Source organism: Alligator mississippiensis, chromosome 13 (assembly GCF_030867095.1).
Source record: "Alligator mississippiensis isolate rAllMis1 chromosome 13, rAllMis1, whole genome shotgun sequence".
Lineage (NCBI taxonomy): Eukaryota > Metazoa > Chordata > Crocodylia > Alligatoridae > Alligator > Alligator mississippiensis.
The window spans coordinates 49,678,104-49,690,216 of record NC_081836.1 but is presented as its reverse complement, the minus strand read 5'-3'; the positions used below and the strand labels follow the sequence as shown (position 1 = coordinate 49,690,216).

At 46.8% G+C, this 12,113-nt stretch overlaps 1 protein-coding gene across 2 annotated transcripts; it reads right to left on the bottom strand.

Annotated features, from left to right (window-relative positions):
• Positions 1 to 3,754, bottom strand: LOC102574728 (cytochrome P450 2K4). 2 transcript variants are annotated; one of them, XM_019494616.2, is made up of 6 exons: positions 3,537 to 3,754; positions 2,719 to 2,892; positions 2,009 to 2,150; positions 1,254 to 1,441; positions 556 to 697; positions 1 to 218 (listed from the first exon to the last, which is right to left on the bottom strand). In XM_019494616.2, exons 1-6 carry the CDS (start codon positions 3,693 to 3,695, stop codon positions 31 to 33), a joined length of 993 nt encoding a protein of 330 aa, XP_019350161.2. In that variant the 5' UTR covers positions 3,696 to 3,754; the 3' UTR covers positions 1 to 30. The 2 variants fall into 2 exon arrangements, with proteins under 2 accessions (XP_019350161.2, XP_059572259.1); XM_059716276.1 differs by having other exon boundaries at positions 1 to 158.
• Positions 3,755 to 12,113: the final 8,359 nt, after the last annotated feature.

Sequence of the window (12,113 nt, the reverse complement as noted above, 5' to 3'; positions counted from 1 at the left end):
TAATCAATATATTTATTGCATGTGCTTTGACTATTCATGGGGTATGGCACAAACCAGGTGAGGCATTGGGGTTAAGGTGAAGCCAACGTCCGCCGTGAGATCTAGGTCTGACTTAGATACACCAGGAGGGGGTTGGAAAGTAAATTTCCGGAGCAAACCTGCAAAGAAGAGGAAAAGCTCCATTTTGGCCAGTCCTTCTCCGACACAAGCCCTTCGCCCTGGAAAACATGGAGGTGAGCGGTCAGCAACACACTGCTTGGTTAATGCTTTTGTCTGAGATCTTTACAACTGTATCTATGGAGCCTGTAACAGCTGGTAGGAGGCAGCTGTTAGGGGCACCTGACTGCTTTTAAGAGGGGTTTTTGTACATTTATAATGTGGCTGCTTGTGATAATGGGACTGGATGATGACCTAGGACATACCCCCAGTTCTCAGGTTCTGTGTTCCTATTTGGGTCTGATTTTCATAAGTCTGAACCTCCGCAATTCCCATGGGAATTGGAGGGAACGGCATGGTCAGCAGGATGGCATACTGAGTGCAAAATGTGCTCATTACCTATGGAGAACGGTATAAACGCCTCCTTCCGGATAAAATTGCCATCACTGTCCAAGAAGTGGGAAGGGTTGAACTGATCTGGTGTCTCCCAGTGCAACTTGTCATTCAGAACAGAAGTCAACAGGGGAATCACTTCTATTCCCTGCAAGGAGTAAGGACAACAGACAGATGGTCAGAGGCCATCACTCTCACAGACCGAACATATTTATCCACGTGAGGAAGTAAATAGCACTGAGCATCACTGAACAAATCAACATGATACTTCTGCTCATGGGAATACTGAATCCCTTCAAATCCAAAGAAATCATGCTCAGGAAAGAACCGTGAACATTATCGATGGATCTGTATTACGCAGAATACATGGTCCGTAAATACTGAAATCCCTTAGCAGTATGATATTTCTCCTTCCCGCTCTGACTAAGCAGTCAGCACCCTGAGACGGTATTAGGTGCCTCCCAAAGAGTACATCTAAGTCAAAATCCTGCACTCAGTTGAGTGGGTTTAAACCGAGAATAACGGCGTTGACCGCTGGATGCAGAATCCAGTTCTTCTAGATTCTGAGAACAGACTCTGGCCCAAAGCTTAGAGACTAGATACGGAAGAGCAACCACCACAACCCTTTTAGAGTTAGATTCTTCCTAGCTTTGAGCAAAACAGTGCGAGTGGCTGCAATTTCAGCTGTCAACCTCAACGCTTACTTTAGGTATCACGTAGCCCCTGAAATTAACATTCCTGGAGGTGGAACGTGATACGCTCATTGGGACAATATTGGCAAATCTTTGTATTTCATGGATCACGGCATCCGTGTAAGGCATTTTTTTCCGATCTTCTAGGGTGGGAAGCTGTCCTGGTTCAATGACCTTATTCATTTCTTCCTGAATCCTCCCTGGAGAAGAGAAAGGGACAAGGATTTCAGGTTTCCAGAGGAGAACACAGCACCGCAACAGGCATCTCATTTGCAATCTAAGGAGAATTTGGAAGGGAGCCTCTAAGGGAAATCTGGGTGTTGCGGGAATAAGTGTTGGTGGTTCAGCAGGTGACTCGTTTCCCCTCGGCTGTTACTGAGCCAATAACCCCCACTATCATGGTAAATCCCACATCTGGTTCTCATCTCACACTGTTATCACTCCATAGTCTTCATTGGACATGCAGTCAAAACCAGGCCATCCCTTGGATGTGAAACCAGTGAAAACAACAAGGTAGATGGCCAGCCCACAGAAGAACCGCCAATGGGTGTAACTGAACCGAAGTGGAATTCGGCCTCTCCTTTGCTTGTGCACTTCTAGTTAAACTCAGTTGAATGGCACCTCTTTATAAGATTGATTGTTTTCTAATTTACTTCGAACGTGGGGCACTTTCTATGTACTCCTGGTGCATGCCCTCTCCCTTCTGTAACTGTGGCTGTGACTTGGTGTGTAGCAGAATTGGATAAAAGCCTGGTGCTTAGCCTTACTCTGGATTTCTGGGTATTTCATCATCAGAAGAAGACCCCACCGCACCGTGGTAGAAGTCGTCTCAGTGCCAGCAGCAAAGAGGTCCAGGGTTGAGAACAGCAGGTTCTCATTGTGAAAGTAGGTGCGAGGGTTTCTTGACTCCTTCAAAACACACCGGGAATGCTCATTAGATCCATAGCAAGTAAAGCCAGTAACCCTACGTTGTAAATCTAAATGCCTTTCAGCTTTTAATGAGTTTGAGCCTCATTTTATCTTTTCATTCATTTCACTTTTAAGGGAAGACAAGAATGTAGTTCAGTCTAAGCACCAAACTTATAAGAATTTGCTGAGTAGAAAATAAGCAAGCAGTGCTAGGGGCATAATCCTGAACAGTAAGCAGACCTTCAGTCACTGTGATAGGATGTTTCTGTGCAAATCCCTGTCTGCTAGCAGTGATTCTATTGCTTTCACACCATGAATTTCCATGGGACTTCTCTGCACATTAGGTCACTTGGTCAACAGTATCACTAGAATTATTCAGAAATCAACAGGCGACTCGGTGGGAGCACGGGCAGATGGAGGTAGCCCTGGTATACGTCTATTCTGATCACAGTAAGTCTAGCATTCACATTCACCCCCATTCCCTACCAGATGTTCTGCATTAATAAATGAAGCAAAAGCTAACAGAAAGCAAAGACGCGGGTTATGCCGAAGCTTAGCTGTAGAATACCTGCTGTTGTTTCATCAGAAATGCATCAACAAAGCCTGTTAAGTTATTTGCATTGAATTCCTGCCTGTGTTCCTGAAAGAACTTCTGCAAAAAGGTGTTCAGCTCATCCACGTTCCGCTGCACGGTCCTCGGGGCGCCGAACAGAAAGCCAACGGAGGGGTAGAAATTATATAACTGGCAGAAAACAAAAGGATTCGTGTTTACTGGCATCCTGGACACCTCCCAGAGCTGCAGTCTGTGGAAGGGAGGAGCTGGTATAGCACACAACACCGTGGACTGACTCATGCCAGGGGTCTGTCAGCGACCACGGTGTGATTCTCGGAGAGGGCAGTAAAAAATCCCCAAGGGACTCCTAGCTAATTCATGTAAAATCCTTGATTTGCTAGAAAAATGCCTTCCTGATCCTTAAAGGGGAGCAAGTGATGCCCTAAAGCATCTTGGTTGGAAGGTCACAGAGACCCTAACTTGGCTTATACAGCCAAAATGTATGGGTGGCTAGAAAGCTCTCGTGTCTTTGGGAGCCTCCTTCCTACTTGTCCCCTTGGACGTTCATGCAGGAAGCATCCAGAAGGCTATGCCTAACATCCTTTGAGTGACAGAGGTAGGACCCACTATGGAGAGTCAGACCAGGGCAGTCCTGGCAGCAGGGGGAGGACTACACTGATGCTTAAAGAAGCAAGGATCTGCAACGGCACTGTTCCAGCGAACCGCAGGCACCACTGGTTGATTCTGGCTCCTGACCCCTGCACCCCTCCGCGCCCCCAGCACTTCTCTCAGCATCAAACCCAGCAGTTAGCCCTTTGCATATTCACACTTACCAGCACCATAGGGGAGCCCAACAGTTTGGTGTTTTCATTTATCAACTTCAGCAAAGTTAGAAATACGGGATCGTTGTATTCGAACCTCTCTCCAAACAATATAGAGCAGATGACATTGGATACGGCGCTGTTCAGTATTACCTTGGTGTCAAAGGGCATCCCTGTGTTTCCAGCAATGAAAGGAAATCAGTTTAGGAGTCACACTTGTGTGGGGGATGTGCCGGTTTCACTCTGCCGGGCAGGAATGCTCCATCTAGATATTGTATTTCCGAGAATAAGTTCTGGGAAGTGATAAGCTAATGACATGGAAAGCTACCGGCTCTAATGAATATGGAAACCATCAGAGGCTCAGTTAGAGCAAAGTCAGAGATATGCAAAAGGACCTGCTGCAAAAGGAGTAAATTCTTAACTCCCCGGATTAGCAAAGTCCGGATGCCTATGACTAAGCACGTGGGAAGTCCTGTTAGTCTTAGGCTAAAGCCTGTTGTTGACCTGGGCTCTAGCTGTTCTTTATCAGAATTAAAGTTTTCACACTCACCCCGGTGAGACTCAAAATATTTAATGAGGCAATTCAGCTCTTCGAGAATACGAAGCTCAATGGTTTTCTTTCCAACCCCAAAATTTCGCAGAGTAAATAAGGTGAATTTTCTCATGGTTTTCCATGACTCTCCATGGCTGAAGCCTATGCCTAAAGGAAAGTTAGAGCACACTGACATATCATTTGGTTTATGAATGTCCATAAAGCTGTATTTCAGCCTGTATGGAAGTTGTTATATGTCTTCAAAATGTCATACATATCAATGCACATCTTGACAGATTTTCCCTCTCATAAGAATACAATGAACATACACACATTTAAAAAAAAAATCAAATAAGCCCTTATTTACCATTTCCTTTGGTTATTTTCTGAAAAATGGGGATTTCTGCTCTCCCTCCAAACTCTTCAGCATGGGTTAAAAGGGCTTCCTTGATGGTTTCATATCCAGCCAGCACCACTGCCTTCCTGGGTCCAAAATGCACAGTGAAGATGTTGCCGTATTTCTCAGAGAGCTTCAAATGTAAATACATATGTTGATGTAGTAACAGATCTGGATCCATCGTTTAGGAAGCATCAGGCCATTATCTGTACACACAGTCTGAGCCACTGGTCATTGTCCTTTTGCTTAATTAGTACCCCACACTTCTCAGCCTGACACACCATTCACACATAGGGTGACAGGGTGACACCCATAGAGGAACAGCTCATCCATACTGATTTCAGTCTTATATTGTGGTCCCATAAGAGCACAGAGAGCCCAGGTCTGCAGGGAGATGAAGGTATGTCTACATCATGTCCCCAGCCTGCCTAGGAAGGGAGCACTCTTGAGTATGCTCTGCCTGCCCACACCCTCATACACCAGACCCAGAAATGTGGCAGTGAAGCTGCTTCAAGGGCATCTCCCCGTGGTTATTGGTTTCTGTGACTGGTGTGGCTCCGGTTACCCATCTAGACTCAGGGCTCCAACCACTGGCTCCTGTCATGAGTCCTGTGTATCCTAAAATCAGAGCGCCACCACAAAAACTGCAGTGCTTGTGGTAAATGGGTGTTTATACACATGCTCCAGGAGTCGGGGGGTGCTTTAAATAGAGGGGCTGTGAGAGCTGCTCTAATTAAAGCACCCAGAGTGTCACGTGTATCAGCGTCCTTATGCTGAAAGATGGCAGCAGGGGCACTTTAAATAAAGCTCATCGAACAAGCTTTAGCTAAAGTGCCCCACCACCATTTTTCAGTGCAGGGATGCTGATACACATGATGCTGGAGCCTGCTGGAGCGCAGTAATTACCATGCTCCAGCACACTTGATTAATCGAGTCTGCTCCGACTCGCTGTACTGATACGTGTATAGGTGCCCTATGAGACTCAGCCAAGACATCCCCACGTCCTGGAATCCCGGGCCCATGTACAATCCAGTTTGAGGCATGTTTTCTTGGACCTCCCAGGAAGGTGGAAGCTGAAAGCCTCTGGCAACAAGCAGAAGTCTTCATTTCAACCTGCAGCAGTTTGCCTGGAGAACCGATATGGAGCCCTAGCAACAGAGGACAAAGAGCATGTTCTGGTGGTGAAGGAAACCAGGCCAGGAAGATCAAGGATCAAGACCTTTGCCACCAAGAAGAAACGACAGGTGACAGGTGACTCCCTTCTCCAACCACCAGCCACTCCCTTCTCCCTTCTCCAAATGGAGGTGGAGGCATCCATTTGCTATTTAGAAAAGTTGGACATATACAACTTTATGAGGCCAGAAATGATGCACCCAAACGTGCTGTGGGAGTTGGCCAATGTGATTGCAGAACTCCTGGCCATTATCTTTGAAAACCTGTGGTGCCTGGGAGAGGCCCTAGATGACTGGAAAAGGGCAAATGTAGTACCCACCTTTAAGAAAGGAAAGAAGGAGGATCCAGGGAACTACAGACTGATCAGCCTCACCTCAGTCCTTGAAAAGCCATGGACCAGGTCCTCAAGGAATCCATTTCTAAGCACGTGGCAGAGAAGAAAATGATTAGAAACAGTCAGCATGGATTTACCAGGGGCAAGTCATGCCTGACCAACCTCACTGCCTTCTATGATGAGATGACTGGCTGTGGACATGATTATACATTGAATTCAACAAGGCTTTTGATACGGTGTCCCATAACATTCTGGCAAGCAAGCTAAGGAAGTCGGGGTTGGATGAATGGACTGTATACTGAATTGAAAACTGGCAGGATCATCAATGGCTTGATGTCTCGTTGACAGCCGGTATCAAGTGGAGTGCCCCTGGGGTCAGTCCTGAGGCTGGTTTTGTCCAATATGTTCATCAACAACCTGGAAGATGGGATGGAGTGCACATTTAGAGATGACACTAAGATGAGGGGAGTAATAGATATGCTGGAGGGTAGGGCAAGGACTCAGAGAGACCTCAACAAATTGGAGGACTGGACCAAAAAAAAAAATCTCATGAGATTCAATAAGAAGAAGTACAAAGTCCTGCACTAAGGACAGAACAATCCCATGCACCAGGACAGACTGGGGGCTGAGTGGCTATGCAGCAGCTCTGAAAAAAAGGCTCTGGGGGTTACAGTGGACAATAAACTGAATATGAGCCAACAGTGTCCCTTTGTTGCAAAGAAGTCTAACAGCATCCTGGGCTGCATTAGTAGCCAGCAGATTGAGGGAAGCGATTCTTCCCCTCTATTTGGTACTATTGAGGCCATATCTGGAGTAATGTGTCTGGTTTAGGGCACCCCAGCTCAGAAAGGATGTGGAACAATTGGAGTGTCCAACAGAGGGCAACAAAAATGGTTAGGTGGCCTTGGGCACATGACTTCTGAGCAGAGGCCGAGGGAACTGGGTTTATGTAGTCTGGAGAAGAGAAGACTGTGTGGGGAGGGGATTTAGGAGCAGCCTTTAACTACCTACAGAGGAGTTCCAAAGAAGATGGTCTTGGACTGCTCTCAGTGGTGGCAGATGACAGAACAAGGAGCAATGGTCTCAAGTTGCAGCAAGGGAAGTTTAGGTTAGATATTAGGGAAAACTCTCTCACTAGGAAGGTGGTAAAGCCCTGGGACAGGTTACCCAGAGGTGGTGGATTCTCCACCCTTGGAGGGTTTTAAGACCTGGCTAGACAAAGTCTTGGCTGGGATGATCTAGTTGGGGATGGTCCTGCTTTTAGCACAGCGTTGGACAAGATATGACCTCCTGAGGTCCCTTCTAGCCCTAATTTTCTATGATTCAATGGTTCAAGGATCAACTTAGAGCAGACTAGAGGCTGCTATATTTTATATGGCAAGCACTGATACAGCATAGAAACAGTCCAAGGATTTAGGGGCAAAGCCACTTTGCTGAACTGAGGACAACTCAGCTACAGGTCAGAGTCTGGGCTAGGTTTTTATTACAGAAGGAAGCATCTATTAAAACAGTAGCACAGTCACTTAGGGCGGGCATCTCTGTTCGTGTTGAAGAGCTGTGTCTTATCTTGTTTCTAGTACTCCAGTGCAGGGCCCATTTTCTTCACTCAGTCATATCATTTCACTACCATAGAGTTATGCAGCAAGAGCTCTTTACAGGCACTACAGTTCAGAATGAACATCCCAAATACTGAGCGGAGGCATACAGTGTGGGGAGTGTCTGCTTGCAGGCTGGTGAGGAAAGCATGCAAGTATCATTTAAGATCAGGCCACAACTATTGAAGTGATTCAGAAACCCTTCTTCTTGGCACTCATTCCTGCAGTCATTGCAAGGAGAATCGTGCTAGGGTCCTATCAGAATCAGCTGCTGCCCCTTGGAACTTGAATCCTGCCTTGAGGCATGTTCTCCTGGAGAAATTCACAGGAGCTCTTGGCTTTAATAGCAAATTAAGTCTGAATCATCTGTTACACACAAGAGCAGTTTTGACAATCTAATCATATGCTCAGGATTTTATACTTAGTTTAAACATACTGTAAGTCATCTGCTCCAAATTTCTTCTCATTTCATATGTGCCCAGGATACCATTTGCAATGCATTAGGTACATCCTGAAAATTGAATTTCAGATTACAAGCTGCTCCTGTTATTACTCAAGACAAATTGAATTTTGTTTTCCTCGAATGATGGCTTGACAGCGTGGGAGAGACTGCAATACTGATTCTTTTCTCTCCAGCAGAAACACAAGGCATATAGCAGACAAGCAGGAGCAGGCAAGCATAGTAATTCCCCAACCTTTGCTGAGTTAGTTCTTTACATTAATATATCTTGGCATGAGATCTAACTTGGAGCTGCTGACTTCTCTCAGCATCATGAATATTGGATGTGGCAGGCTTGAAAGTATGAAGGAAGCCACTTGGTGGTTTATGGGACCTCCCAGTAGATGTGCATCTACATCATAAAATCCTCCACCACAACTAATAGTTACTACCCTTCCTTTCCACACAGCCACACTTACAAGCTTTGCAGAGAAACTAAGGATTTAGTGGGTGGAGAAACCGAGCTCCGGGCCCCTGCAAATGCCAGGAGGGTTACATTGGTTGGGCAGCAGAGGGAATTTGTACTTTGCAACACCTGCCTAACTGGAGAATTTCTGTGTCCAAGGCTGCCCCTCCTCACTCTGACACTCACGTGCAAAACAGAACGGCAAACACAAACTCAACAAAGAATAGCAGTGCCCTGTGGGTTTCAACACAGCCTCTCTAGGTATTTGAATCGCTGCCCTTCACGTGAACCAGACAATAACTTTATGCAATAAAGTAATGTAGCCGACCTAAAAATAGTGAAGCCTTTTTTTCTGTAGACAAAAAGATATCCGCGGAGCTCTGAAAATGGACAGAAATACAAAGTTTCCTTTCAGAAAAAGTAGTTGATTACCTAGAAACCTCAAAACTGATGCCCAGAAATCTAAAAGAATATGGGCTCTGGGGAGGGAAGGGCTGAGGTTTGTACTTCCTCTGTGAATAAGCGCTGGGGCCCTGGAAGCAATGTAAAAACAAGCAAAATCCCTCTGTATTTGTGGTGCTGTCTTCTGTAAAGATTTGTATGCATCTGTTGGTAATGGTGTACAGGCTGGATCTATAGGGCTTGGCCCTAAGTCTGAGGTCAGGTCAGCTGTGGTGGCATCTTACACTCATCAGAGACTAAGTGGAGGTCTTTGTATGCCCAAAGGTTGACCTACTGGGATGGGATTGCAGGATGGGAGCCTGTTTGTATCTTTGCGTGCATATGGGGGGGGGGGGGAATGGGCATCTCTGTTGTAACTTAAACACTTCCCTTTTGTTCCCACACCTGGACATGATTTAAACACATTACTCCCTAGATAGACAAGGTTCTTTGGGTGAATCTGATTTCTTTTATTAGACCAACTTAAATAGATGGGGAAATTTTTTTCCCCCAACTATTTAAGTTGGTCTAATAAAAGATATCAGATTCACCCAAAGAAACTTGTCTGCCTGTGTGCTTAGACCAGCATGGCTACAACCTACACCCCTTACTCCCTAGATGTCATTCTCCTCCCCACGCAGCCAGGCCCATGACTCTCATCCTGCCCCTTCCCTCTACTCCTTCCTACCTCCATCAGCGACTGAAAGGGCTTCCTCAGATCCACCACGTTCAAGTTCCCGATGAGAGGAAGTGGGGGCGGCCCAGGGGGCAACCTGCAAATTGACCTTTTGGAGCTGGTCAAAAAATAGAGGAAAGCCGCCAGCCCCCCTGCCAGGCAAAGCAGCGAGCCGGAGCTCAGCCACTGCAGCGCAATGTCCAGGACAGCCATCTCGGATCAGAGCAGAGAGGTGTTTGCATGGAGGAGCATCTCAGGTCTCTTGGGGCCTCCCTTATAAAGATGCCCTGACCTTCTGGACACACCTGCTGGAGATGCAGCTGTGGCACAGCGACACGGGGTTCGGACCTTTGTTTATGTTCACTTGGATCAGATGTTCGGTGGGAACCTGTCTGCAAAAGCCCTGCTTTGTTCAGAACCTGGATTATCCTTCCTGCTATTAAGCTGGGGCTCCTATTTCATCCCCAACACTTGAGAAGGGTTTTATTTGAAGGTGAGGAGTCTGACTGATGTGTAGGGTCATCTGCCCCTATGGAAATCAGTGGCCGGCTCCCACTATCTTGTGCTGGATTGGCCCCACTGGGCTCCTCTAATGCCAGATAGCAGAACCCAGGCTATGAACGAAAGTGTGAACTGAGGAGGGGGGTAAGTGGCAGCGGGGAAAGCCTCCTGCAGTAGCTGCTCTGGCTGTGAGGCCTGTTGTTGGCCAGCCAAGAAGGAGGCAGAGCCAAGATAAATGATAAATGAGCTAACTCAGGCTTAATCTGCATTATGGAGTTTGGTCAACTTTTGTGGCCTCAGGTTTGCATTCATCCCTACAGAACATTACCACAATGCGCCTTAATCCTGCCTTTCTGTTACTCCAGTCAAACCACCTCCCAGGATAGCGTAGCCCCCATGTGAACGGGGCTGAGAGCTATGGGATGAAGGCAACTTAGGAAAAACGGGCAGAGAGTTGATCCTACCTGTGCACAATTACTATACCAGCATCGCATGGTGCTGGTGGGGCGTAGCACAATGCACTATCCACAGTGCTCTGGGTACCTGCAATGCACTGGGGCTCCACCCAATGCCACCGCATGCCTGAGGAGGCACTACCCAGGCACAGGGTACACCTGCTCTGGTAACATAGCAAAGCTGGCTGTTGTAAGCTAATAACATGGACGACAGCAAAATATTCCAGTGCTGACAAAGAGGTCTCAGGGCATCCCCCAGGCAACCTGGAGGTCAGGCTGGAGACTGCAACAGTCACCCCCAGGGTCACTCCCCAAGGATGGCTGTGACAGTGAACTTTGCTGTGGTGCAGCACCATCTGCAGACTCGTAAAGGAGGAACCAGCCCCCACTTCCAGAGTCAAGAGAGGATCTGGCTTGCACCCTCATCGGCACAACAAGGCTTTTGCTGAACGTGATCGCTAACAAAGGGCCCAGAATGAGTGCCGCAGATTTACACCATTGTCCTGAAGCCAGGCCCGACGTGGCTCCGTAGCAAGGACTACCCAAATGGAGATAATTTTTTTCACCCTGGCTGTAGATGCTGTTTGATGATGGGGTCACGCGGTATTACAGCCCTTTCAAAACCTTCAGCTTTAATAATACTTTTGCTAAAGCCCTGCAGGCACCTGGCACAATCTCCTTTGATGGAACAATGAATGATTATTTATTAATAATAATAAAAGTATATCAGCCGAAGGCAGCTTGAATCAATAAACTCTATCTAAATTGCCATGAATGAAGGTGGCTGCACACCTGTCTGCTCTGAGAAGTGTATTGTTAAGCGGGCTTCATGGCAAAAGGGAATCAGAACGAAACAAGTCAACCCCGGTCTGCTGTGAGGAGAGGAGGAGGAAGATATGGATGTAGGCAACTCACTTTGGAGATTTGTCAGAAAACCAGGCATCCTCCTACTCTGAGTTTATTTCCTGTAATGGACTTTCCCAGTCCACAGTGGCATAAAGAGATGGGGTGATGAATCACAGCTACTGTCAGGCCTTTGCTTTACATGCATTTGGCATAAGAGGAAACCACACAACCTACTCACCAGCTATAGCTATATATGTGCTATACTGCTTCGTTAGGGCTCCAGTGGCTTCTGTCAAGGAAGACGAGGAGGCCCCTTAGAAAATTTCCATTTTGTTTGGAGGGATACTACCCATACCCAATCTCTGTAGTCACGCATATGACAATATATGGTCAAAACCTTTCACAGGCAAAATTCCCAGTGACTTGACAACATCCTGCACGTGGCATAGACTGGTGAGAAATCATTATGTGAGGTCTTCAGTAGTAGAAACCATTGGGCTTTCTTAATGTTGCTAAAGTCTTTTCCCTGCTATCATTTCTCCTGTTGATCTGCTTCCCCCAAAGCCATGCCAGACCTCTTCTGCTGGATCCAAGGAGTCTCCGTGCAGGACTTGAGGAGCAAGTAGTGCTCTTCACTCACGTCTTTTCCTGCCAAGCTCTTTTTCCCATTCAACCTCACAAGCTATGGGGAGCATCAAAACTAGACAAGTGAACTTAACCATGCAGACTCGAGC

Coding starts and splice junctions, on each gene's coding strand:
- LOC102574728 (XM_019494616.2), bottom strand. CDS start 3,695: ATGCCCTTTGACACCAAGGTAATACTGAACAGCGCCGTATCCAATGTC. Junction 1,442..2,008: donor GAAATACCCAGAAATCCAGA/GTAAGGCTAAGC, acceptor TCTCTTCTCCAG/GGAGGATTCAGGAAGAAATG. Junction 219..555: donor GTTTATACCGTTCTCCATAG/GTAATGAGCACA, acceptor CATGTTTTCCAG/GGCGAAGGGCTTGTGTCGGA.